Raw genomic sequence first — 25,776 nt, 5'->3', positions numbered from 1 at the left:
CTTACTATGGAGACCAGGTTGGCCTCAAATTCATAGAGATCTGTCTGCTTTTGCTTCTTGTGTGCTGGGACTAATAGCATACATTACCATACTCAGAAATAAAGTACATTATCTTTGAAAGCATAAAGATGGCCAGCAAGGTGGCTTAGTGGCTAAAGGTGCTTGCTGCCAAGCCTGACCTGAGTTTGATCTCTGGAACCTACATGGTAGGAGAAATTGGATTCCTTCAAGTTGTCTTCTGACTCACCCCTTCACATACACAATTTTAAATAATGTAACTTTTTTTAAAAAAAGCATGAACAAAGTAAAAATTAACCATGAGCCTAATAGCAAAGTCACCCTTGTGACAAAAGTGGGTTCTTGTTTGGGGACCTTTATTAATACATATAAAATACTTAGAGATTACAGTGTTCATACATACATATTGTTCCTTCTCTTTCCAAACATAAGAGTGCTCGAGTGCGCACACACACACACACACACACACACACACACACACACACACACACACACAGTTTAAATAGCTCAGTGTAGAAGGTCTACCATGAGGCCCTGTCTTGATCTTCAGAACCAAACAATAAAAACAATCACAAACAAAAACTGAGAGGGAGGGGGTTACCAAAATCTGAATTTCAATCCATCATTTTTCATTTCTCTGCAGCAAAAGCATTTTAAGCACTTAGCTATGTAAATAGTCTCTAAGCCTCACTGCCTTCATAGAAGGTTTGTTTATTTTTATGTGCATGTGTGTTTCGCCTGCATGTATGTCTGTGTACTACTTGCACACCTGGTGCCTATAAAGATGAGAAGAGGTCACTGGATCCCCTGGAACTGGAGTCACAGACAGTTGTGAGGTGCTGGGAACTGAAGCTCAGACTTCAAGAGAAAGAGCAGGCAGTTCTCTTAACCACTGAACCATCTCTGCAGCCCCAAGTTTCCCTAGTCTTTTAAAAATAAGGTAAGATGCAAACATTATTTTGGAGAGTATGGAGCCATAGGAAAGTGCTGCAGTAAAAATTCATATTAACAATGAGGCTAGCCTGGGTGGGGATCCAGGTGAAGTCAGAGGGGACCACAGCAGGAAACGTGTTGGTATAATGAGTAGTGGGTGTTATTCTTTTGTTTAAAAAGAAGAAAAGAGAAATATTGAGACAGACATATTGACTATAAGTTTATTATAAGGCGCGGCAGAATGGGGAGACCAAGAAGAGGAACAGGGTAATGGCTGACCGCCATGGCCGGTCGCCATAGAGAGACAGAGCGGGGAAACAGAGAGAGGGGACAGAGAGCAGGAACAGGGGGAGAGAGAGAGAGCGCGAGCGTAAAGGGGCAGAGAGAGAGAGAGAGAAAGGTGCAGGGGCCTATCTTTTAAAGGGGTCCTCTGCACCTGCGTGCAGACTTCTTTCCCATGGAACCTTGGACTGACCAGGGTATTGCCTGAGTGGATTCCACCAGGTAACAGGGGCAGGCCAGCATAATGCCTGAACCTTTCAGTGGGCACGAGTACGGGGTGTGGCTAAGGCTGTAAGGCAAAGCGCCTCCACTATTTAGCTCACTTAGTTGGCTGGACCCCAAATCTCACATTTGAAGTCTTATAAACTGAGGAAACTCACAAGCTGAAAAGACCACATGATCAGGGCTAGAGACCTAAGATCTAGTTTAGCTTTGGTGACTGCAAAAATCACTCAGCTTCATGGCTCTCGGGTGAGAGTATATGGCCGGCATTCCTGGTGGGAAAGCTGATCTTGAGAGAAAGGGGAAGGAGAACCACCTTGTACCAGGGTGAGGTCCCATCAACTGCAAAGTACTAATAAAAAGCCTGTCCCCAGTCTCAGCCCCCACCCCCACCCCCACCCCCAGGACACACAGCTCACCTCTTTCTCTGCCTCTTTAAGTTCCGCCTCTTTCTCCTTCACTCTCATGACAAACATCTGCCTCATCTCCTCCTCCTTCTTCTGCAGCTCTCCCAGGAATTCATTCCTTTTTGCTTCATACGTCTCTTGAAGACTATTAAAAATCCACAAAACAAGGCAGGGCGTGAGACAGCATTATACATTTCAGGTCATGTCATTTCTCTTCCCTCATTCCAAAAAGACAAAAAAAGAGAGATAATTACTGCTTTACCACACTAAAGCGGGAATAAAATGAGTTTCCTTCTTCTTTATGCAGAGAAAATATGTCCAAAAGCATAACACAGCACCAAGGGCCTACAGCTAACCAGCCAGGATTCAAGAGTTCTGCAAGATGGTGGGCCTAGTATCATAGGTGAAATAGCAGGCGTTGGAGTCGGACAGAGCAGCCCTGTAATTCTGGCCTCCCCCACTGACTGACCTAGGTAGGCATAGCTCTCTCGTGCCCCCCCCACACACACAGGGGTTTCAGACACAACAGCCCTCATCTCCCTGAGAAGAGGCTGTGCGAATGAGTTATGAGGAAATGAGAAAAGCATTTGACATACAAGAGGTGCTTAATAAGGACTTGCCCTCCCCCACTCATCTCTCTCTAACCCCGAAAGGGAAAGAAAAACAGACTAGTGAGAAGACTGTCTTCTTAAGGCAGGGTAGAAAACCATCACTTCTCTAGCCATAGCGGGGAGGAGGCTTGGTTTCATTTTGAACCCTGCTCTTTCTCTCTACAGAACTCAGAGTCTGCGCCTCCTCCTGAATGTCACGACTCAACTGCATCTCTGTCAGAACAAAGACTTTTACAGAGGAAGAAAGTGCCTTTGGTAACACAAAGGACCACCCCTCCCCCGCCCTGTACACACACCTCATGTACCACAAAGAAACAGGAGCTGGTGTTTATAGGGCATTCCCTTCTCTCTTTTGTAGTTCATCAGAACAGCTGCATGGTAACAGAGCCTGCAGGTAGGGTCTACTTTTAACACAGACTGATTTACCCCAAGGGCACACTTACTATGCTACAGACTAGATAGCAACTAAGGATACTGCCAGGCACCCTCTAGTGCCACCCACAGAGTTCACACCTGTCCACTAAGGTGGTAAAAAGGAAAACCCAATGGGGAAGCACGCTGGTGGGGGAACACAGCAACAAGTAGACAGCTACAGTCATAAAAACTAGGGCAGGAATTTCACCCTTCTATAACTGATCATTAATTTACGAAAAACAAGGGCTTCTGCCTGGACATTGCCAATGCCCTCTGCTGATAAGCAACCATGAGTTGTGAGTTTCAGAAGTTATTTTTCATGAGACAAAAACAAGTTGGACATATTAGTATTGGCTAATATGAATAACAATGTTTATATTTCAATTTTAAGAGACCTAGAATTTATCAACAGTAGACCTTTAGAATAACTCAGAATGACCGTCTTCATCAGTTTGTGATAAACTTGTCACCTTTACCTGTAATCAGACTTGCACAAGGCAGAGGATAACCTGGCCCTGTTAGAAAATCTTATAGAAAACTTGGTTTCTAATTAGTATAATAAAATGGACCTCTCTCTTCAAGCAATGCAACCTAAGACAGAAACAACACCCAATCTGTGTTCTGAGATCAGGCTTCAAAGGGGCGGGTTCTGTAGTCAAAACAGGAAGCACGCTCCTCCATCAGGGGACTCTTCAAGCACAGTGGAGCCACCCTGGTGGCACACCATGTCCTTATGGGCACATCTTAGTGTACTTTTCTAACTACAGATGCCCACCTAGCTTCACTCCTGGAGATGCCAATTCTGAACACGTAGCTACGGTCAGTTTGCTTTGGACTGCCTTCCAGGTGACAGCTTGTAACCAGTTTGATGGCCACTGCTTGTTTTAATGATCTGAAGAAGCCCTTCAGGAAAAAGAACTATCCACCTTGATTATCTTGGAGCTCTTCAGGTCTGGTTGGGCACAGACTCTAATAACTCAGAAGGAATGTGTTTCAGGTGATGAGAACTCTCAGATTGCCCTGCCCACATCCAGTCCCCATCACACACATACCTTAGTTTCTGAACCTGTTTTTAAACTATGGATCATGACCCAATCTTTGGTTTCTTGTGTGCTTGTTGGCTGGTTGATTGATTGATTAATTGATTGGATTTTCAAGACAGGGTTTCTCTGTGTAGTCCTGGCTATCCTGGAACTCACTCTATAAATCAGGCTGGCCTCAAATTCAGAGATTCACCCGCCTCTGCCTCCTGAATGCTGGGATTAAAGGCATGTGCCACCATGCTCAGACATTAATGGGTTTTAACCAGTGTTAAAGGACACGGTTTAAAAGTCCTGGGTAAGAAAATACTTGAGTATAATGCAGACAAGAAGAATCTGCACTCTGCCTGAGCTGCAGACACTGGATCACACTGCAAAGTGTTTGTATGTGGAAAGTTCAAGCCATATTGAGGGCCATATTGATAGGCAAGACCATCCCAGCCCTGAGTCTGGTAAGTGTTGACATCCAGGGGCAAGGGATGAAAATGGCTCACAAATGCTGCTCAGCTGTACTGCTGTCTCCTAGGATATGAATCAGCTTCTGAACACAGGAAACAGTGATGGTAGCAACGGATGAAGCCAATGTCCAAAGCCTTAACCCAAGAACTCAAAACCACTTTAGTCACTTTAAATAGTTTGGGATAACACAGAAATCATATCCCCCACACACCCCTGCCACCTGAGCCATGAACCAGAAGCACCACATGCCCAGTGATGTCTCCTGGCATGGAACCCTACCCAGCTTAGCCAAGTCCCATCATGCACAGCAAGCTCGGGGTCACTACAGCAATGGTGTCATCGGCAACTCCCAGCTTTTAAACTGGAGCCACTGACTCAAAAGGTCTTCCTGCTCATTTTGTCCAAGGTAGACTTGAAGTGCAATGAAAACATTAAATGTTGACATGTGAAGGAGGGAAAAAACAGAACATCCAGGAACGATGCTGTAAAAGATCAACTGTGCTTTTCGCCTGTCTTTGGTTCTGGTACCCTTCCCACACTGTCCTCCACCTCCTCTCGCCCTTTAGTACTGTCCCAGGAACCGCTGCGGGTACAAGATTCCCAAGGGAGAGGCTGATCTCCTCACACAGTGCTTTCAAGAAAGGGATGTCACACTTCACACTGGACCAAAGTCAGGTCCCTGTGGTGACCTTTCCCACCGCAAAAGGGACATATCTGAGTGAGTGAGTGACTGACTGCACAAGGAGGATCACTGCCATTTTAAATGGAGAACCCTGTCCTAGTTACTGAGGTAATGAATTTATTTTTAAAGGCTCTACTTTTACCTTTTTTTTTTTTTAAACACAGACCTTGGTTATAATGTGTATGGGCCTTGGTAATGATGTATATGGGTCTTGGTGACAATGTATATGGGCCTTGATAATAATACATAGGTATAAACATTTTCCCATTTCAACATCAAAAAGGAAACTTAGGGCCTGAAGAAATGGGATCAAATGGGGTGGGAGGTGGGGCCCAAGACTTTAGTGTCATCTCCTGTTAAATCTGAAGCCTGAAAGATGGTACAGCCTGAGTAGTAGGCTGCCAATAAAAATGTCAGCAACAGAGTCAGCAGGGTGATTGGGGGAGGGGGGAGTGACAGATGGACAGATGGATGGACTGCGTGCCTGCATAGGCAGGAATGCAGCCCTGGCCATCTTGGTATAAGGACTGTGGTCTCTTTGATGAAAGGCAGACAGACCACCTGGTTCCTCCTCATGTTAGCAGGTACAGGTAACATCCTAGACCCTCAAATTCCAGAACTTAAAAGAACACAGGAGTGTGGAATGGTTTTTAACACAATGAGAGGCAAGTACCTCTAACAACCTAGGAGTCCAGGCTATGACCTAGTCCAGTTGTTGGTAGATTACAGAAACAGACCTAGCCCTCTCCTTCCTGGTATTCCCAGGTATTTAATGGCTGGAACACAGACATGGGCATTCATTTATATAAGGTCTAAGGTGCTTTCCAATGAGATGGGCAGAACTGGGTAGCTGTGATGAGATTCTATGGTCTGTAAAGAAAGCCCTCCTGTTATGTCTGGTTGGTTCCCTGATCTGGCCCAGATGGGTTAAGGACATGAGTAGCAGCAGAACTAAGACTTGACCTGTGGCTTCTGACACACAGAGGTGGGTCCTCCACAGTATCTAGCCCTGGCCACTGCATTTACACAAGTTTCTTTGTTCTACTTTTGTGTATGAAAATGAATACTCTATACAAAAGCCATTTATCAGCAGACTTAATAAGCCTTGAACAGGCTTGATTTCATGGGGTTGTTTTCCAGTAAATATGTTGCAAGCACAGAAAGACCTGCTATACCTGCCTTCACAGAGCCGCATCCTACCTGGCTGAAGACAGTCCACAGGCCTGTGAGACTAGGTTAAATGATGAATGGTTAGAAGTCAGTCCTGTGTGTGAGGTTTACATTGGGTTCTCACTAAACACAGACAGGAGTCAGCCGTCTGTGTGGGGCACTAGCCCACTAAATACTGAACTTTCTCCAAAGTGGTTCCAAAAGAGAACTCCTCCCACCAAAAGGGCCATTCAGATGACTGGAGACGACTGCTTCATTGAGCACTGGTGGCCTCAGGTTCTTTGGCAGGCCATCAGTTCTATGACTTGTAGATTTCAGAGAGTGTCCTCACGGTGGCCATAAAAGGTGGAAAACAGGTTGTTCAAAGGCACTGTGTGGCTTTAACCAGAAGAGGCTCAAAGTCCAGACAGACCTCATGTTGTCTCAACTGAGATCTCCATTAAGAAACTGCTCGGGGTCAGACTGGACAATCCCTTCCTCTACCAGGAGGTGGCGATCTGGCCTTGAGCCTCACCATCCAGTGACTCAAGAGCCATGCCTCCAATCAACCCATCCAAGCTATCCTTTCTCCACCATGGAGGAAGCTCTGTTGGAAGGTAGGCAGTTGCTAGGGTGCTGAGCCTACCTTCTTTTAAAATTTATTTTTATGTGTAGGGGTGTTTTGCCTGAATGTATGTATGCACCATATGTGTGCCAGGAGCCCAAAGAAGGCAGAACAGAGTATCAGATCCCTCGGAGCTGAAGCTACAGACGTCCATGAGCCTCGATGTGGGTGCTAGGACTTGAACCCAGGTCCTCTCTCTGCCAGAGCAGCCAGCACTCTTAGCTGATGAACCACCTCTCCAGCTACAATTACCTTTTCTTCCTTTCACACTTGCATGTCCATCCATCAGTGATGTGGGAAATACACAGACTTTCTAAGCGCTTTCCTTTCCTACCCTCTGTCAGAACTGCACACCAGTGTGGAAGAACATGGAAAACCTAAGGGCTGGAGAGACGGCTCTGTGGTTAAGCCACTGGCTGCCCTCAGAGGACCCGAGTTTGGATCCCAGAATCTATACAAGGTGGCTTACAAGGGGAGGATCTGCCACCCTCTTCTGGCCTCTGTGGGCAAGTGCATGAGCTCATGCGCACACACTTTTTTTTTTTTTTTTTTTTTTTTTTTTTAAAGTACTTAAAAGCTAGGAGCCTTAGGAAGGAAGTTAAATCTTTTCAGCACAAATGAATATGGCAAATCTTAGCCAGCAGCTGTGCCCTGTGGGGGTGTGGGTCAGGCACTACACCCCACAAACATAATTAGGAGCTTGGGCTCAAGAGCCAGGATTCAGATCAACCCCTTTTCCCTAACTGCTAGGACTTTAGGCAGGTTGCTTACATTTGGGGCACTTTGAATGTTAGCACTGGTAAATGAGGGCAGCAATAACAACACCCACATCACTTAGCAGAGACAATGAAAAGCGGTCATCACAGCACCTGACGATTTGCCCGTTAATCCCTCCTCACCAAGCCGCTCTAGTATCAGAGCCTCAATCCCAGCAATCCTTTCTGTGCTGCCCTGACACACCTCCCCAGCCACTAGCTGAGACACCTGCCAGGTTCGGGCTCACCTGAAGGGCTTGCTGTCGGGGTCGGTGTCCTTGAAGCCCATCTCCTCAAGCTTACAGCGCCGATACAGCTCATAGTGGCGAGTGTGCGTCTGCTCTCGCAAGTCTTCCATGTTCACTCGGATCAGCATCTCCCTCAGCTTCACAAAGTCACAGTGGTTTTCATTCTCAACTGCAAGAAATCAGCCAAGGGGAATGAGGCCATCAGCAGTGAAGTGTCTGGGAATCAAAGTGAAACTCCGGAGGGGTTGTCACTGTCCCTCTGAGGTCTCAAAGGCAGGAAGGATGCTTTGGTGGCTCCTCCCTCCCTCCCTGATGGAGAGGTAACCACGATGCTGGAAGAGGGTGCTGAGGGAGGGGCTTCCCAAAGCTTTCCCGTACCTTCTGGACCATTCTGCCATGCAGATTGTAACTCACTTTGCAGGTGCAGGGGTCTGGATTTGGGGTGCCAACTGACTGCCCAACAAGGGTAACATGTGGCTCCAAAGTCAGATCTGTAACTAGCACTCTGTGCTGTCCCGACTCAGCAGGGCAGCGTTTAAATACTACCGCTATTCCCAACCAACCAATATTGGCTGAAATAACACTTCCTTGGAAAACAACTTTTCAGTGACCAGGAGGAAACAAGAGAGCTCTTGTTGGAAGACTTTCTTTCTCCCAGCTTTCTGATGCTTTGCTGATGCAACTCTTAGGGGGCTGCCTCGGGCTCAGTGCTTGCAGCAGCTGCATCTTAACCTGCCTGCCTGCCTGATGACCATTTCTTTCTTCCTCAGACCCACGGTGGCTAAACAGCCCCACCATTCTCTACACAGCATGGGGAGGAAAGGAATGTGGTCATCATTTCTTCATCCCAGGCACTAACATGGGAATCCATTTCCCATGACAAGACATACCCTGCACCACACCCCAGGGGTACTGCCTGGCCTTGGCCATCTTGTTGCCAATCTTCACTTCTTCAGTGCTGCCAACCACTGCGAAGGGAAGATGGACCTGTCAGGCAAAAGAAGAAGCAAGCCGTTATCCTTAGCAGCTCCAACTACAGCCTCCCCTGACCCCATCACTCTCCTTGTTAGAGGGGCCTCTTTCCATAGAGAAAGGTGGTCACATGAAAGAGGATGGGGGGCAGTCCCTGTAGTTGAGTGGATGCCCTTCATGAACTGTATACTCCGCAGCCAAATACAAACTAGATTTAAGGACCAACTTGAGCTGGAGTGGCATGCCATCTGTCACAGCTGCCACCCATTACCTGCGTGCATAGGGTATTTAAAACACGGCTTGTGGAGGACTGGAAAGATGGCTTAGTGGTTAGGAGCACTGGCTACTCTTCCAGGAAACCTAGGTTCAATTCCCAGCAACCACATGGTGGTGATTAACAACTATCTGTAATTCCAGGTCCAGAAGATATGATGCCCTCTTCTGGTCTCCATGGGCACTGCATGCACACGGTACGCATACAAAACATGCCCCCCACACACACAAAATAAAAATAAGTAAATCTTTTGAAATAAAAGTTTGTGGGATCAAGATGATCACTTTTAAATTTCACTTACTTTTTAATTGATTCACATTTAAATTTAAAAATGAAAGCAATGCAAAATATCTTCCCATTAAATATTAAGTTTATCAATAGGTAGGAGTTTGCATTTCATTTAGCTTTGAGCTCAAATCAAACATTTAAAAAAGAGAGAGAGAACAGTTTTATAAAGGCAATGCAAATTCTAAGAAAAACTATCTTGTGTAACTTGTCTTCATAACGAAGAACTGTAAAGCATGTTAGGAATAATGAATGCATGGTCTGCCTCTTGACTGTAATTTCATGACATGTAAATGCAGATCAGTTGTTTCTGATGGATGTGAACTCTGACCTGAGGTTCAGGGTCACTAGAAGTAAACACTGGATTCCAAAGGCCTGATGTCTAAATGGACTGCACCTAGCTGACATTGTATTTTTATTGAACACAGCTGCTCTACTTCCTGGCTTTGCAGAACCAGAGTGGGAGACCCAAGGCCTTGCATATGCTAGGTATGAGATGACCACTGAACTGAGCTCCCAGTTCCAGAACTATTTCAGAGGGCTCCTCAATGCACAAATTTCAAGTCAAAGATACGCTTTTGTCCAAAAATACTGGCTCCAGCCTTGCAACCAAGCTCAGCTCAAACAGAGATGGTATAGTGTCCAAGACAATGGCTCTTCTTCACTGGGTTATCTGGTAGTTATGGCTTCACCCTGGCAGTGGGGGAGAAAACTGCTTTCCACTATCACACAGAGAGAGGAGATCTGAGAATTATTGTTTATGGTTCCCTGTCCACTGCTGAAAAGGGTTAGAAGGTTTCCAAGACGAATCTTCTTCCACACAAATCTGACAACATCCACAGCTCAGGTTGAACACACAGCATTTTGCGTGATGCACAAGGTATTTGAATTCCGTAGTCCAGGGTACCTGAGATGGCTCAGCAGTTACAAATGAGTGCAGTACTCTTACTGAGGTCCAGAGTTCTGTTCCCAGCACCTATGTTTGGGGGCAACTCACAACCAGATCTAAAGGCTCTGGTCTCAAATGCACATATTCACACTCACACAACTAAAAATAATTCTGTTTCTTTGTGTTGTTTTGACTTGAGACGGGAACAGTTGGCTAGTCTCAGGCAGAGGTCTCTGTAGTGAACAGTAAACCTCAGGAAGATGCTGCAGTCGCTAGTTTTCACACACACTAGTCAGTTGCTGATATACACTTGTACTTTACACACTGTCGACATTCACACTCAGACCAGAGAAAGGCTTTGCCATCCCTCTGAGACTTGTAGTTTGGGGGTGAAGGGGGTTGGCAACAGCACTGCCATTCCTATGGACCTGAGGCATTGGTCTTTGATACTGTCACCCCCACGACAACTCCAATAGCTTCTTACTCAGGGCTTCCTCAGTTCCCCACAAGTAGGGGTTAGTATGAGCAAAGCACAATAACATAGACTTTTGAAAACCATTATTTTTGTGCACTAAAAATTAATTTTAAAAGAGAAGTATTTAAAACTTTCTGAAAGAGATAAGTAATTTTAGTTGGGGAAAAAAAGCAACTGGTCCAGTCATGGTGATTTATGCCAAAGCTCTAGCTTAGACTCAAGAGGCTCAGACAATAGGATCAAGAGTTTGAAGCTAGCCTTGGCTATATACTTTGAGTTTGAGGCCAGTTTGGGCTAGATGAGACCTGGTCATGATAACAATGAAACGGCTCATTGATCTCCTGGCAGCAACCTCTCTGGTTGGACAGCATCCCCTCGCCTTCCAGTTTTTCTACAGACTCAGGAAAGCATGGGAAATAGCCCAGAGGAGAAGGCAGCACTGAGGCAAAGGGAGGACCGCAGCCATGTTTCTGCCAACATGGCCAGAGTAAGGGCTCCCTCCTTTGAGCTGCTTTGTAGGAGATCCTGGACCAGTGTCACATTCCTCGAAGACTCCCGACAGAAACCAGAGTGCGCAGAAAGCTGACACAATCCTGCCTGTCTTTCCCACTTGACAGCTGGGGAAACTGAGGCACTGGCTAGTTAAATGACTGGCAGCAACAGCAGGGTTGGAGTCCCACTGAAGATCTCAGCAAGGCTTTTCCAGCCCCTCTGCAATGCTACCACCACACAAGCTGTCTGGAAGGCCTCCCTCCAGTCCTTATTTGACTAACGACTTACACTCATCGTTGCATTAATCTCGGCCACCGTTTCCTCATCTGTGGGGAACTGATATATCTGAACTCCATTGCTCACTAGTTCACTCATGATCTTACTCTTGAATTTGTGCAATTCGTTCTTGGCAATGGTGTCAGCTTTTGCAATTATTGGAATGATGTTCACCTGTAAAGGAAGCATGTCCATGGTCACACAATCCCACCGCAAGAAAGAAAACTAGACAATGAAAAATATGGCAACAAGACAAAAGCTACAGGGCACCACTGTAAGATGCGCGGGCGATGCTGACAATCAGGCATCCTTACAGGGTACCATTGTGAGATGCAGGTGATTCTGACAACCAGGCATTCTTAAGATGTGAGATTCAGACACAGAATCATCTTAGCTCACCCTCTGAATGCTGACTTCCTCGCATCCCACACTGACACTTGTAATTTCCTCTGCTCCACCGCCTCCCACTTTACAGAGTAAAAGGAAGTGTTTTTACTCTATGGCAAACAGTGGCAACAAAGAAGTCAGTCCACTCTTTGAATAAACAGCCACTCCTTTCAGGGGCTTGATTTTTGTATGCCCATGCAGCACTGCTAATGCAGAGCATCATGGGTGCTATGCAGAACCCCCTTTCCTTTCTCCTGATGACCTGAAAATTTCTGGGAGATTCAAAGTAAGAAATAAAATAATAGTAAATAAATAAAATACTTTTAAATTACCTATTTTTTAAATTTCCAAACTCAGACTTAATTCTTTTGAAAATCAGTTCTTATCAAACGACCTTTACATCTCATAAAAAGGTCCAGTATCAAAAGCAAGACTCACTTTGAGCATGGCGGCACGCACATATAATCCCAGCACTAAGGAGGTGGAGTCAGGAGGATGAAGTGTTCAAGGCCATCCTCAGAGGCTACACACTAAGTCTGAGGCTGGCACAGGCTACATGGGTTCCTGGCTCAAAACTAGCAAGGCTCACTTTCAGAGTCTCAGCTACAAAAACAGGGGGGCATTCAGAGTCTGACAGAGTAAGCACCCAGGACACCTAGGACGCTGTTTCCTACTCCCCCAACCCTGTCCAAAGATCACAATTTGCTTGTCTTCTCAAGAGAGGATCTCATGTAGCAGGCCGCAAACCCTCTCTGTGCTCAGGCTGGTTGGGATTCTCCTATCTCCACATCCTGAGCCCTGGGACCACAGAAATTACTTTAAGTTCATGGTTTAGGATGAACTTTATCCCTCTTCCTCATAGGCACAGGGGTTTTATTTAGTGAATGCTATGGACATCTGTATCTAGACTCTTTCTTTCTTCCTTTTTTCAGAGGTGAGGACCGAACCCAGGGCTAGGCAAGTGCTCTATCTACCACTAAGCTAAATCCCAACCCCTTTCTCCAAGGACCAAATCAGAAACTCCTGACAAACCAGAATTCGAGGACATGCTGACAAAGTCTTTGTCTTTGATCTATCTCATATCCTCCCAAACCCCACAGGCTCTGGCTTTCCTCCAGAGAAGAGGATCTGACAGCGGAGAAAGGGCTTGATCAGAACCTGATGCACCTGCTGACTACCTGTGCTGACTACACTTAAGACTGAGACAGAATCAACATGGACAAAACACCTAGTCATGGTTTCTTGGCCAAACTGACAAGGTAGACAGAGACACCCACCCAACTATCACATGGGTAGGCACTTACAATGATCATAATTGCTTAACTCGTCCCTTTATCTTTATAAGTGAAACTGCATTAAACAGCAATGACAGATGCCACCTAGCTCTCCAACAGCATCATAATTGAGTTGTCTGAAAGTTTAAACTGCTTTGCAGTTGGACTCTGGTTTGGTTTATTTGTGTTTGTTTGGCTTCTAGTTTTTCCCTTTTCCTTTCAACAGACAGAGAGCCACTCTGTCTCCTGGCTGGTCCAGAAGGAAACCTGGGAAAGGCTGATTGCTGAACAGTATCTTTATGTTTTAGTTCGTGGCAGAGAAAGAAATCTTTAAACAGTTTTTTTTTTTTTTTGGGGGGGGGTAGGAACACATCCTAGGGCTTTGACTATCCAGTAGGAATCTCCACTGAGAGGCAAAGAGGGTTAGCGTCTAGGAGAAAGGACCACGGCTAGTTTGCATTTGCTCTTGATTCCCTTTGTATCATCTAATTCACAACATATTGTTTTCTGTTTATTTCAAAACAGAAAACTGAAATAATTACTAAATTGGACATCAGATTTTATCACACCAAAGATTCCCCCTTCCTTCAAGAGATGTAAAAACAAAGGCTACAAACATGGCAAGCCCAGGGCCAAAATTGAAATCTAGATTTTATTTCCTGTTGAGACAAATGTAGTTTGAAAATCTGAAAGGCTGAGTGTCCTTGAGCAGGCAAAACATTAAAATCTGATACCACTCTAAATTAAAATTACAGCCGGTGCTTTTATAGACCTACAGGGGTGCAAACGCATGTTTATATTCCAGTGCTAGTTTTGTCTTTTCTTGACTAACACTCAGAAGAAGTTTTTAGGCACTTATCTCATTTGGCTTTCTCTGTAATCTAGGAAAAAAGAAAGCATAAACAAAACCCAGCTACAGGCATTCCAGAAAATAACCCGGGGACTTAGAGAGACGGTTGGAGTGGATGGAGCCGCACCAATACCTTGCTGTCTAGCTTCTTCATGGTGACCAGGTCCAGGGACTTCAGTGAATGTCCCGTGGGGGCGATGAAGTAAAGGCAGGCGTGAATCCTCGTGTCATGGTAGTTGAAGAGAGAACGTTTAATTTTCAATTCCTCTTGCAAGTAGGCCTCAAACTGGGCATCAATGTACTCCACTATGGGCTTATAGCTAGAATACAGATGAACATTCAGTTTAAAACACATTTTCAATTTTGTTTTAGTTTCAAAGCTCTTACAGGAAGTAAGCAATATGTTGGTTATTGTGGGGAAGCCCATTGACTCTTTCAGTCTCCAAGGGAACCAATCATAGGGACTTCATTTTATCAGCAAAGACATAGATCTGTTAGGAATGCAAGGCGTTACTTCTCTCCAGACTTACTTTCTGCTGTAAGTTTCTAAGAACATAAGGTTTTCAACACCCAGATCCCAGAACCCTATTTAGTTATTTTGAGGCAAAGTCTTGATATGTAGCTAGCCTTGAACTCCAACATAAAGGATTGATAAGATTCTCTTTTGTTTCTCAATTTTGAAATATAGGCACAGATTACATGACAATACTCATGTTTGTTATTTTTAGATAGTTGTGTAAGAGAACTGTGGATTCAGGACAAAGTGCCTGAGCCCAAAAGCAACAAGCATCATAGCCCCAGCTCTATGGCCTTGGACAGGTCACTAAATCTTTCTCCAATTCACTTTTCCCATAAATAAGCCAGGCACCAAAATAATGCCTTGAGTAGATCCTGGTACACACTTCCAAAGCAGTACCAGGAGGTGCATGAAGGAAGACTAAGAATTCAAGGCCAGCCTCAGCCATACAAGTTCCAGTCAAACCTGGGCTACAAGAGACCCTGTCCTTACAAAGGTAAAACAAATAAAATAAATGCTTTTTAATCATGGAGCTACAGTAACAAGTGAATGAAGTAGTAGATGTTAAGGATGTTAACCACAAAAGTATTTCATCATATCAAAAACACAGAAGGCAGCAAATCCAAGGAAAGTGGCTAGAGTTTTTAAAAGGGGGGGGGGCGAGCTAAGAACTCCACACCCTCTTCAGTACCCATTTCCCTAGTGCAGAGCCCCACCCTGTGGGGAAGTGAGCAGTCCAGGAGGCCAGCCCATCATGTCTGGGGGGCTGAGCCACAGGGTTTCCTAACACTGCAGCAGGATGCTCTCTCTCCTCAGCAACCCCTTATCCCCCACCCCCCCACCTCCTTGAGGGTAAGATGCTCCCAATGTGGTCCTGGCCTCCTTGTTTCTGAGTCTGGGCTGTCCCAACCTTGTCCAAGCTTGTTTCTGCTTTCTACTAATTTCCCTTCTTGTCGCTTGTCTTGATGCTCCTCTATGCTGGGGTGGGTACAGTGGGGGCATGGCGGAGACTGCTTTCAGAGCTGTGTTTTTGAGTCCTTTGTTTTCTCTGTCCCCTAGACCTCCTTTGCTGCTTCTACCAAACTCTTGCCAGCCCTGCACCCTCTCTTCCTCTGTGGTCACCCTGGAAAACCAAATTTATTCTGACCATCTCTTCAAGGACAAGTCATAGCTCTCTACCTCCAGCCCCACCCAGTCTTTCTGCTGAGCTTTAGAGTCGTGCATTCAACGGCTTATAGAAAGAATGTTTCCAATCGTTCTTCTATGCCCCTTAGGAGCTCTTCCTCCCCGCTTGTGATTTCCACCCTGTGGGTGCCAGAAACCTGGAGTGCAACATGTAGAACCCCTCTCCTTTATAGCAAGAGTGAAATCTCCTCCATCTAGCATATGGAAGGCCTAGATCATGAAAGATATAACTATCCCCTACCAACATCACTAGCAAAGAATCTAATCGATAAAAGGAATGTGGCATCCGTTTTTTTGTTTTGTTTTGTTTTTGTTGTTGTTTTTTTTTAAGCAAAGAGGAGGAGGAAGACAAAGGACCTAAAAGAAGAAAAGGAGAGGGGAAATTACATCATTATAAACAAACAAAAGCCACGGACTCTTAAAGAACAATTTCCTTAGGCTAAAGTTTCATTATGGGAATGAAACAATGAACAGTTTCCTCTGGGAAAACAGGCCAGCCAGGGTCTGTTCTCCCCCCAGTATCCTTGAAACAAACGTTCCACTGTATCTCAACCTCCTTTCACTTCTTGTTATCTGTATTCATAGAAAGATAAATCTTAAACCTAACTACCTTTTGTCAGTTTCCATTGCTATAGAAAGAACACCTGTCTGTGTTCTGTTGGTCAATTCAAACTTCTCTGGCTTGTAGTCCTATCTCCTTGTAGGAGATAGAGAGAACAAAGAAGTTGTAACGCTTTAACATAATTTCCTTTTAAGGGACCATTCCTTACCAATCATTTTATTCATTCACTTCTAGCCATTAAAAAATACAGTGAAATGAGATGTGTTCACCCTAAAATTACAGGAAGGAAAAGCTAGTTTATGAGAATTTTTTCCTATGGTCATTCTTGAAAAATGGTATTGCTTGGATACTGACTCCATGACTAAAGGGTTAGCATATTTTTTTTCTTCTCTTGCTATCTGTTAACCAAACACCATTTTTCCCTACCTCTGGACTCCTTTGCCAGGAAGCTGGCTAGAAACTTGGAGTTGAAAGGTCAAACACTGCACTTTACTGCTGTTTTGTAAGTGTGGTGGAGACCAGGATTCTCTCAGTGGACTGCATTGTCCACACTTCTCAGGCTGGTTACCTTGGAGTTCACGGCGCCTCCCAAAGGTGGGGTAAGCCATTCTGGTTCTAGTTAGGGAGCAAGACTTTGAGGGTCCTTGCCTCTCCAGACCCTCTTCCCTCATCCATGACTGTAGACAGCCAGAACAAGGAAGCCCTTAAACAAGACTTAAACATAACAGGAAATCTCCCAGGCCCCTCATCCTGCCTCCTTCTAGCTAGCCAGGTCAGAGGCAGATAATGTTTCAAGAATGCCAACATGTTCCAAGTCTATAAACACACTGGGACATTCTTGATGTCCTGGACCTATGGCCAAAAAGCTTGCCTAATAGAAAAAAAGATAAGTCTGACTTGGCGAGAGAATGCATCACTTCCTATATGGTTACACACTGATACAAAAATGCACATCCCACTTCCAATATTCTGATGGAAACAGACCTCCAGCAACTATTTTTAGATAAGTAAGTCATTTAAGTTTAGTCAACAATGCCTTTTGAGGCATGGGTCTAGAGCTCTGAAAGCCATTCAAAAGGTTATGCAAGAGTTGTCAAGAAATTAAAGAGGAAAAAAAAAATATTTGGTATCTAGGTTAGGTTAATATCACACTTCCTCTCTTCTGAGTCTCCTTGGAAACTATTATTTGACCCAAATGAGTCAGATAATTTCTTAAAGAGGGCTCCAGATGCAGATATGAGGATCTGCAGGGTGCTAGCTTAGCTATTTTGCAGCTTGTTGCTGGCCAGTGAAAAACCACCAGCCTGAGGGGAAGTCTTGGGTAGGGGTGAGGCAAAAGAAAAAGCAGTGGCTGTGTTGATGCAATGACTGCGAGCTGAAAAAGCACATGGGGCTTCGGCAGCAAGATGTCAGATGGAGGCTGCTGCCGAAGCCTGTGGGAAGCCCAACAAGAATCCAGCCAGGGAATGCATAAACATGAAATTCCCTAACTCCCAGAAGAAATCTATCCCGAAAAGCCTGAGACAGGCTTTCCTCTGTGCTTATCCTGGACTGTGCAGGAACAGAAGGCCCTGGCTCTGTCTCCAGCTCCCACAATGCACCTGTGCCCTTTTCCTGGTCCCCAGAGTTTTCTCCTCCTGTGTTGCACTTAACGTTAAAATGGCCTTTGGGCACAACCTCCCCATCATGCCTAGGCATTGAAAGTCACACAGAGCCTGACTGTCCCTTCCCTAGCTGGGTACAGGTGGTCCTACTTTTATCATATGAAAATGAAGTCCTTGTCATTGAAGTAACAGTTGCCTGTGTTATCACAGGACAATGTCTACTGCAGAGTGTTTTAAGTGCCCTGCAGATAAAACAGACCACACTGCTCAGCTACAGAATGAACTGTGTATTTCTGTCAGGAACTACCATACTTATTTCTGCTGGGTACTGTTACACATCCTCAGAAACACACACACATACCATTCTGAGGAAAGGATTCTTCAAAACTCGGTCATGGATGAGGTTTATAAGCAAAACATCCTACAACTATTGACCACTAGAAAGGGTGAGATAGCCCCATAATACTGTCATTACCCAATAATGTGTCTAGAATCCTCTTTGGGCCTGAGATGGTTTTAGTCTTCTTCAATCTCTTTTCGTACTAGCACAACTCCTGAAAGTCTAGCAGCCTTCAAACTGAGAATGCCGGCAGTCTGCTACTGATGGAGACAATGGAGAGCCATCCTGGGGCTGAGCACCAATGTCAGCACCCACCCCCCTCACACCTCACCCCCAGGAGGACTGTGAAATCTACAGGGTCTGGCCTTGACCTCGTGGGTTTCTATAAATTATAGGGCTACCATAGGCATGGTGGTAGAAATGAGGTTATCTCTCCCCCTTGATTTGGCCAAACTGCAACGGAACCCACTTCCTTTAGACTACAGAGAAACTAAAGCGGGGATGGACTGGAGGAGGTTCAGATACAGTGTGAGAACAAGTGGAATATTTTAAACAGTCCAGACATCTGAAGTTAAGATTGAAGAATGGGTTCACTGGCCATGAGAGGACAAGAGTGTGACCCTTCGAGGACAGTCAACATGCACATTGCACTCTGGCAAGTTTCAAGAACTAACAACTTTCCTCAAGGAGAGGCAAATGGACACTCACAGTGAAGACCCCCATTTATGAGGCTTTACAAACGGGCTATTGTTTCACAAAATAAAAACTCACTGCAGTATTTTACAATATAGCTTCAAGTTTATGTGATGAATCAGGGCCAGATTTTATGACTACACCAAGAATCCTCTAGCAGTGAGTAGCCTCTACCTAAATACAAACCACCATGTCAAATTGCTTTGAAAACATTTTATTTTTTACTTAGGAGTTATTTTCCCGTGCACACACAGGATTTTATATTATAAATTATCTAATTAGATAATCTTCTCTGTGTAGAGGAAATTTTAGATCATCCAACTAATCTGAATTCCTCATTAGGCTCAACCCACCCTCCCAGTTGTCATTCAGACACTATTTGGTAATTCTGCACCCAAAGCAAAGTCTTCTAGGCCTTTGAATGTACCTGGGATGGAGCTTCCTTGAGCTGCCTATCTCCTGACCCATTTCTATAGCTACAAAAATCTTAAGATATACCTGTCATCTTTATTAATCTGGTCTCCAAATCCCACCGTGTCAACAATGGTTAGCTTCAGTCGTACGTTACTTTCCTGAAGTTCATAACTTCTGGCTTTTAACCGGACACCTGGCTCATTGTGAGTAGCTGGGTCACTTTCAAATTTGGTGTTGAATAAAGTGTCCATCAATGTGGATTTGCCAATGCCCGTCTCACCTATATAAACACAAAAGAAAAAATCAAAACTAAGTTAAAAGGCAGGGAGGACAGTATTTCTGGAAACTCTACCATGAATCCATAGTTCTTTCTCTGGTTTATCTATGGAACACTTCCTTAGAGGAACCTCTAAATTCATAAAGTATTGAGCAGAAGAGAGCTTGAACCTACAGATTAGAGTATTTTCTAGCAGTCTGGCCAGATGGTACAGGCTTGATATCCCAGCAACTCAGAAGGCTGTGGTAGAGAGGAAAGAACAACTTAGAGAGACTCTGCTTCAGAATAAAAAGTAGAAAGAAATGGCTGAGGATACAGCCTAGTGGCAGAACTGCCTGGCACACATGAGGCCCTGGGTTCCATTCCTAGCATGGAAAAAAAAGACATTTTTAACCCTTAGATAGTCAGTACTTGTGAGTCTGCCTATGGCCACTCTGTATACCATGAGGATTAAAAATTATCTCTTTTTCTCTTGAACCAGTCTGTAAAATTTATTACTAAAGCAAAGATACATTAGTAGATTTAATGTTTTAAAAAAATGTATATATTTCAAAACAACTCTTCGGTAACAATCACCACCAAAGATTCTAAGTGCTTACTTTGCGCCAGGCCCATGATAGGAGGTTCCACATAGTCCCTCATTTATACTACTTGTTCCCCCCCCCCCACCTAGGCACCAAAGTTTCCTGTACTTGGCAGAAAGAACACTAAGGCTCCTAAAATTATCTTGGTTAAAGTCAGTTGTAAAGAGGCAGAGCCAGTGTTTTAACCTAGTATATATGGTCCTGGTGTTTACATTTATTCCGACTCTATTATAACTGTGGCTGGGCATCTTGGTCAGTCTCTGCTCTCCCTCTCTTCTCTTTCTTCTCCCTCCCTCCCCCCTCTCTCTGCCCCCTCTGCTCTTTCCTCCCCTCTGCCGAGCTGAAATCAAGATAACAAACACTAGTTTATGAATTTCAAGGCCATATTTATGATGATTATTTTAAACAGGACTTGAAGCAATGGCTTTATTGGTTTGCAGTGATTTCAAGCCAAGGATGTGTATTGGGCTCCTCATATGCACAGAGCAGAGGGAAGGACACCAAAACAACTGTATCAACCTGTCAGGGGTCGGGAGTGGGGTACAAATGTGAAGCCTGGATGAATCCACTGAGGATTCTCAGCCTTCATTGTAGGACCAAGCAAAAATCTCTTACAACTTCAGTTCATCTATTAGTCTTGGAGCTATGGGACAGAGAACAGAGCCTGTCGCTGGCGAAGCTGGTTGAGTTTAGATATGATTATCAAGAAGAGAAGGTAGAACTCAAGATGCACTAGCCATAGTGCACATTTTTAATGTCCTCTCAGACTCAATTGTAATCACTGCTTCTTAACACAGTGTAAAGTGGGACAGGGCTTTCTGACTGGCCTTTTTCTGATAAGCAGCCTGATGTGGCTTGCTTTGATTGATTCATTGGTTCATTTCTTCGGTAAAATGTTGCTTGAGTGCATTTTCCTTACTCTAGCTTCTTCCACTGAGGCCCTGATATGTCTAAGATCATAGAATTTCCTCCCTTATTAGCCAGTATTTTTCCAGTGCCTACTATGTACCCAGCTCTGTGCCAAGTTCTAGGAATACAACAATGAACTAGGCTGATCCGGTGTTCTCTCATATCTCAGAATCTGGTCCAGAATGTAATCAAATACCAACCAGAATGGGAATAGCATTCGAAGAGCCTACCATAGTCACACTCTTCTCATGAGCAAGGCCACACCTTCTACCCTGTAACCTCGTTGAGTTGCCACAGAAAACTCTACAGCTTGGCCTCTGACCCAAAGGCAACCACAGAGGCCTGATTGCTACAGTGCTACAGGAGAGTCTCACCCAAGTAGAACATCTCTGAATAAAAGACAATCGACATGCTGCCATGGCATGAAAACAGAAAGGTGTACAGAGAGAAGTAAACAGGCTGAAAAGACAAGGGAGGGAAGGCTATGAATACACAGAAGCCTCAGTGGAGACGGAGCTTTAGCTGGGAATACAGGAGAAGAGAACAGATTGATACAGAAAGGCAAAACACCAGAAACTGAGTTATAGAGCTAGTATTTGAGTGCTTACTATGCTAATGAGTCTAGGTGAGGGGGTGACAGGGTGAAAAAAAAATTCTGATAGCTTGCACCTCAGTTATTGCCTGGATGTCATTACAGATGGCTCTGCGTCTGGCTGGATAGTATTTGAGAGTGAGTTTGGTCTTCCTTACTTTCTTGAATATGCATTTTCTCATGCATAGTAACACACACACACACACACACACACACACACACAGTATAGAAATAACATAAGCCAATCTTCTGCCTCTTTGCAAGTGGCCCTTCCCCAGGCCACGGCCATGATTTGAGTCCTCACAAATTAGCCATGAGCAAAACAAACTTATTATGTGATGGACACAGATAAGAAAGGGCATTCTCCCCTTAAGAGACTTGGACTCACATGTGCCCACGCCACTGTGAGCACATGTTGCACAGGGACCATTTGGTTCCCAGAAAACTGTGTTTGCAGGACATCAGCAAAGAGGCAAGCAGTGCCCCTATCCCAGAAGTATCCATCGTGTCAAAGGCTGTCATAGAGTGACCCACTTCTCTCTCATGTTTCTCTGGGGACAGCAATAAAACTTCCATTTATAAGGCAAGGAGTCTAGGCTACCTGAGACTACAACTACTCTTTCCTTTTACTAGCTGAGAGTTACTTAAGCACACGTGAATTGGGAATACCATCCATCATCTTTTTAAAAAAACATGGCGTGGTTAATGATTGTCTGCATTACGGTGGAAATTGTGAACAATGAGCATTCTGGACCCTACTTATAGCACAGAGTTAATCAACTGATTAAAGCAACAAAAAAAATTTCCACTAAATTTCCATGCATTTGGCTCTCTGGCTCTATGCTCTGCACTTTTAAGAGCTGTAATTAGACACACCAACACTAGCAGTGGTGTGGTTCACCAAGAGCAGTCAGTGGGAAGCTGCAGCAGGAAGTAAAGAGGGCCACAGAACCAAGGGGAGGGGTAACTTTTGCAGTTCTGGGGTCTGCTTCAGGCTACACAAGTGCTCTACCACTTAGCTGCACCCCAAGCCCTGGGTTTGTTGTTCTTCAGCAGTTTTTGCTTGACTTGTATTTTTGAGACAGGTTCTCACTATGTAGTCCTAGCTGACCTTGAACTCATGTAGATCTGCAGACCTTTGCCACTCAGAGTGCTGGAACTCAAGGCATGTGCTATTTCTTGTTTTGTTTTGACAAGGTTTTGCTTTGTAGCCTAGGCAGGTCTTAAACTCACTATATATCTCAGATAAGCCTCAAACTTTCAATCTTAAGCCTCTGCCTCCCAAGCATGAGGCTTAGAGGAACACACCACCATGCCTGGCATAGGGGAGATTTTCAGTGCACTGTTTTTTGAACCTCCAATGCAAAGCTCTGTACATACCTTGAAGTTCCGATAAAGCAAAAACATGTTGGTTTTTCTGCCTCCTTTGTAAATAAAAAAAAAAGATTTATTTTTCATTTGATGTGTCTGAGTGTTTTGCTTGCATGATGATTGTCTTAGGGGTTCTATTGCTGTAAAGAGACACCAAGACCACAGCAGCTCTTGTAAAGGAAAACATTTAATCAGGGCTGGCTTACAGTTCAGAGGTTTGGAGCATTATCATCATGGTGGGACATGGCAACCTGCAGGCAGACATGGTGCTGGAGCAGGAGCTGAGAGTTTTACATCTTGATCCAAAGGCATCAGGAAGTGAACTGAACTAAGCGCAGCTTGAGCATATATGAAACCTCAAAGCCCACCCCCACAATGACATACTTCCTTTTACAAGGCCACACCTCTTAATGGTGCCACTCCCTATGAGCCAATGGGAGCCAATTACATTCAAACCACCGCACTGATTAACTGACAACCTGCTAAGGACAGGATCCAGCTCCCATCAAACATAGTGACATCTTCAGAAAAGCAGTGACAACACCAACTCTGCAGTCTTTCAAAGCTTACATCGGAGCTCTAGGCACAGAGGAGGTATCTGTTCATGCGAACAGAGAGTCAAAATGGTCATGTGGATGAGCATTTTACTGGATTTGCCACTTTGGTGGCTTTTCCGTGGGTCGCTATTCTGTTGTCAGCTCATCTGTCTGAGCGTGTGGTGGCCAGAGTAATGGAAGCCACTGGTGAGGCGCTCTCTGCAGCTTCTGCCAATGGTGGTGAACATCCCAGGGGAAAGCTATCCCACCCTTTTGTTCACTCTCAGGCTCACTCTGGGTGGACAATAAGAACAGCCAGAGCTGCAGGATGAATCACACTGATGCCGGAGTCAGACCCTTCTCTCTAATTGCCAAGCCTGGTCACTCAGGCAAGCAGCTATAGGCAAGGGTCTGCTTGCCTCCCTTAAAGAGCCAAGAGTTTATTGGACAGAGCCGGGTAATCAGACAGCTGAAAGCTATGTTATTACTCCTCACACGCTGGCCTTTAATGAAACATGCTTTGGCATAATAGTGCCAGCCTGCAAGGGGATTTAAAAGACCATACCACACAACATGATGTACTGTTGCTTCTACTGACTGGACTTTGGGGATGTGTTCTGAACACAACATCCACCAATAACCTCTTTTCCGAAAAATCTATACGAATTTTTTTTTTAAGGTGAGTTTTGTCTGAAATGATTATTTCTGGTTTTTACTTAGTAAATCTCTCACACATTAAACTTTTAACTTGTGTTTGGCACATAATATGTAACTGTTACAGACAAGCCTGGCAACGGGCTATGAGCTCTGAGCCTAACCTGATCTTCCACTTATTTTCTGAGGGTCAACTTTATCTTCACTCATTTTATTCTATGAGCTGTTTCATAGCCTTTCCTGGAAAAAGGTGGGACTAAGACTTGGAAGATCTGACAAGAACCTGACACTGCAGACTTGTTTAAAGCAATTGTAAATTTGTTTGTGTTCTGTTCCTCTCCTCTCATCCCCTCAAAACAATTAAGCTTAGTTTTCTGTTTTGTTTTTTTTTTTTAAATCCATTTTCAAAATAGATTACTGACTCTTGTTTCAAACCAGCTCCTCCTCAGACAGGGATGGCTACAGCTTCTCATTCATCTTCATATGTTTGTAAGAACTGACACTCTGCCAATGAATGAATGGGACCTCTGAGAGAATCGGTATCATTTTAGAGAATGATGACAGGTACAGGAATCTAAACTTGTGACAAGAGCTTGAAGAACTGATGATTCTTTGCTAAAATACCTCCTGTATATGAAAGGCCTTATTTAAAGCAAAGTGCAGTTTGGGAGCTGGGGTGGGGGGTGACGACTTAACATAAGCAAGATGGAGAGGAGAACCAATAACTCCAGGGTCTCAACCTGTAAGTGAAGTCTCTCTCCCTTGCACTTACTCGCAGAGTGTAATATCAGAGGATTCTAATGGCAGACAGATAACACTATAGCTCTGAAAACACACTAAGTTTATGTCAAGATCAGTGTCAGCCCCGATTTATTTTCTCTGTTTACAACTCACAAAACAAAACTATGATTCAATAGCCTTTTGACAAAAAAAAAAAAAAAAAAAAAAAAAAAAGTTCCTTAACGGAATCACAACTTTTGCTGAACCCTCAATCCCTGTTTATATTCCTCACAAGAAAGTAAAATGAGGTGGGGCCTGGTGGTGCACACCTTTAATCCTAGCACTCAGGAGGCAGAGACAGATCTCTGAGTTCCTGGCCAGCCTGGTCCACATAAGAGAGTTTCAGGACACCCAGGGCTACATGGTGAAACTCTGTCTCAAAAAATCAAAAACATAAAAAAAAGTAAAATAATGCTACAAATATCGTGGGTGGTTTAATGTATGAAAGGTACAATAGACAGGTTGGGATGAAAAGGGACTCTCTCCATGGACACTCAAGTCAAATATGGCTCCTACTCCTCCATGTGCTCGATCTCCAAATATTCCGATTGGCTATAGCACTTTCTAACAAACTTATCATAGGAGTCTGTTCTTGCTGATGCTATAAAATACCTGTGGTGAAGAGCTTGGGTGAGCCTGGCTTCTGATATGCTAGGGTTTATACTGACATGTCTCACCTCCTTCCAAAGACTTCATGTTACTATAATGTTACTTCTGTTATTATAATGAAAGGCCCAAG

At 44.4% G+C, this 25,776-nt stretch overlaps 1 protein-coding gene across 7 annotated transcripts in view; it reads right to left on the bottom strand.

Annotated features, from left to right (window-relative positions):
- Positions 1-25,776, bottom strand: part of Septin11 (septin 11) — a 149,953-nt gene that overhangs the window by 73,995 nt on the left and 50,182 nt on the right. For all 7 annotated transcript variants that reach the window (XM_027388444.2, XM_027388445.1, XM_027388443.1 and 4 more), the window contains exons 3-8: positions 19,419-19,614; positions 14,153-14,339; positions 11,521-11,682; positions 8,736-8,832; positions 7,846-8,014; positions 1,875-2,007 (exon numbers count right to left, since the gene is read on the bottom strand). In XM_027388444.2, the coding sequence (XP_027244245.1) occupies positions 1,875-2,007; positions 7,846-8,014; positions 8,736-8,832; positions 11,521-11,682; positions 14,153-14,339; positions 19,419-19,614 (944 nt within the window). The remainder of the gene's footprint in view (positions 1-1,874; positions 2,008-7,845; positions 8,015-8,735; positions 8,833-11,520; positions 11,683-14,152; positions 14,340-19,418; positions 19,615-25,776) is intronic.

This window comes from Cricetulus griseus (genome assembly GCF_003668045.3).
Source record: "Cricetulus griseus strain 17A/GY chromosome 1 unlocalized genomic scaffold, alternate assembly CriGri-PICRH-1.0 chr1_1, whole genome shotgun sequence".
In the NCBI taxonomy this organism is placed as follows: domain Eukaryota; kingdom Metazoa; phylum Chordata; class Mammalia; order Rodentia; family Cricetidae; genus Cricetulus; species Cricetulus griseus.
This window is presented reverse-complemented; position numbering and strand designations above follow the sequence as displayed.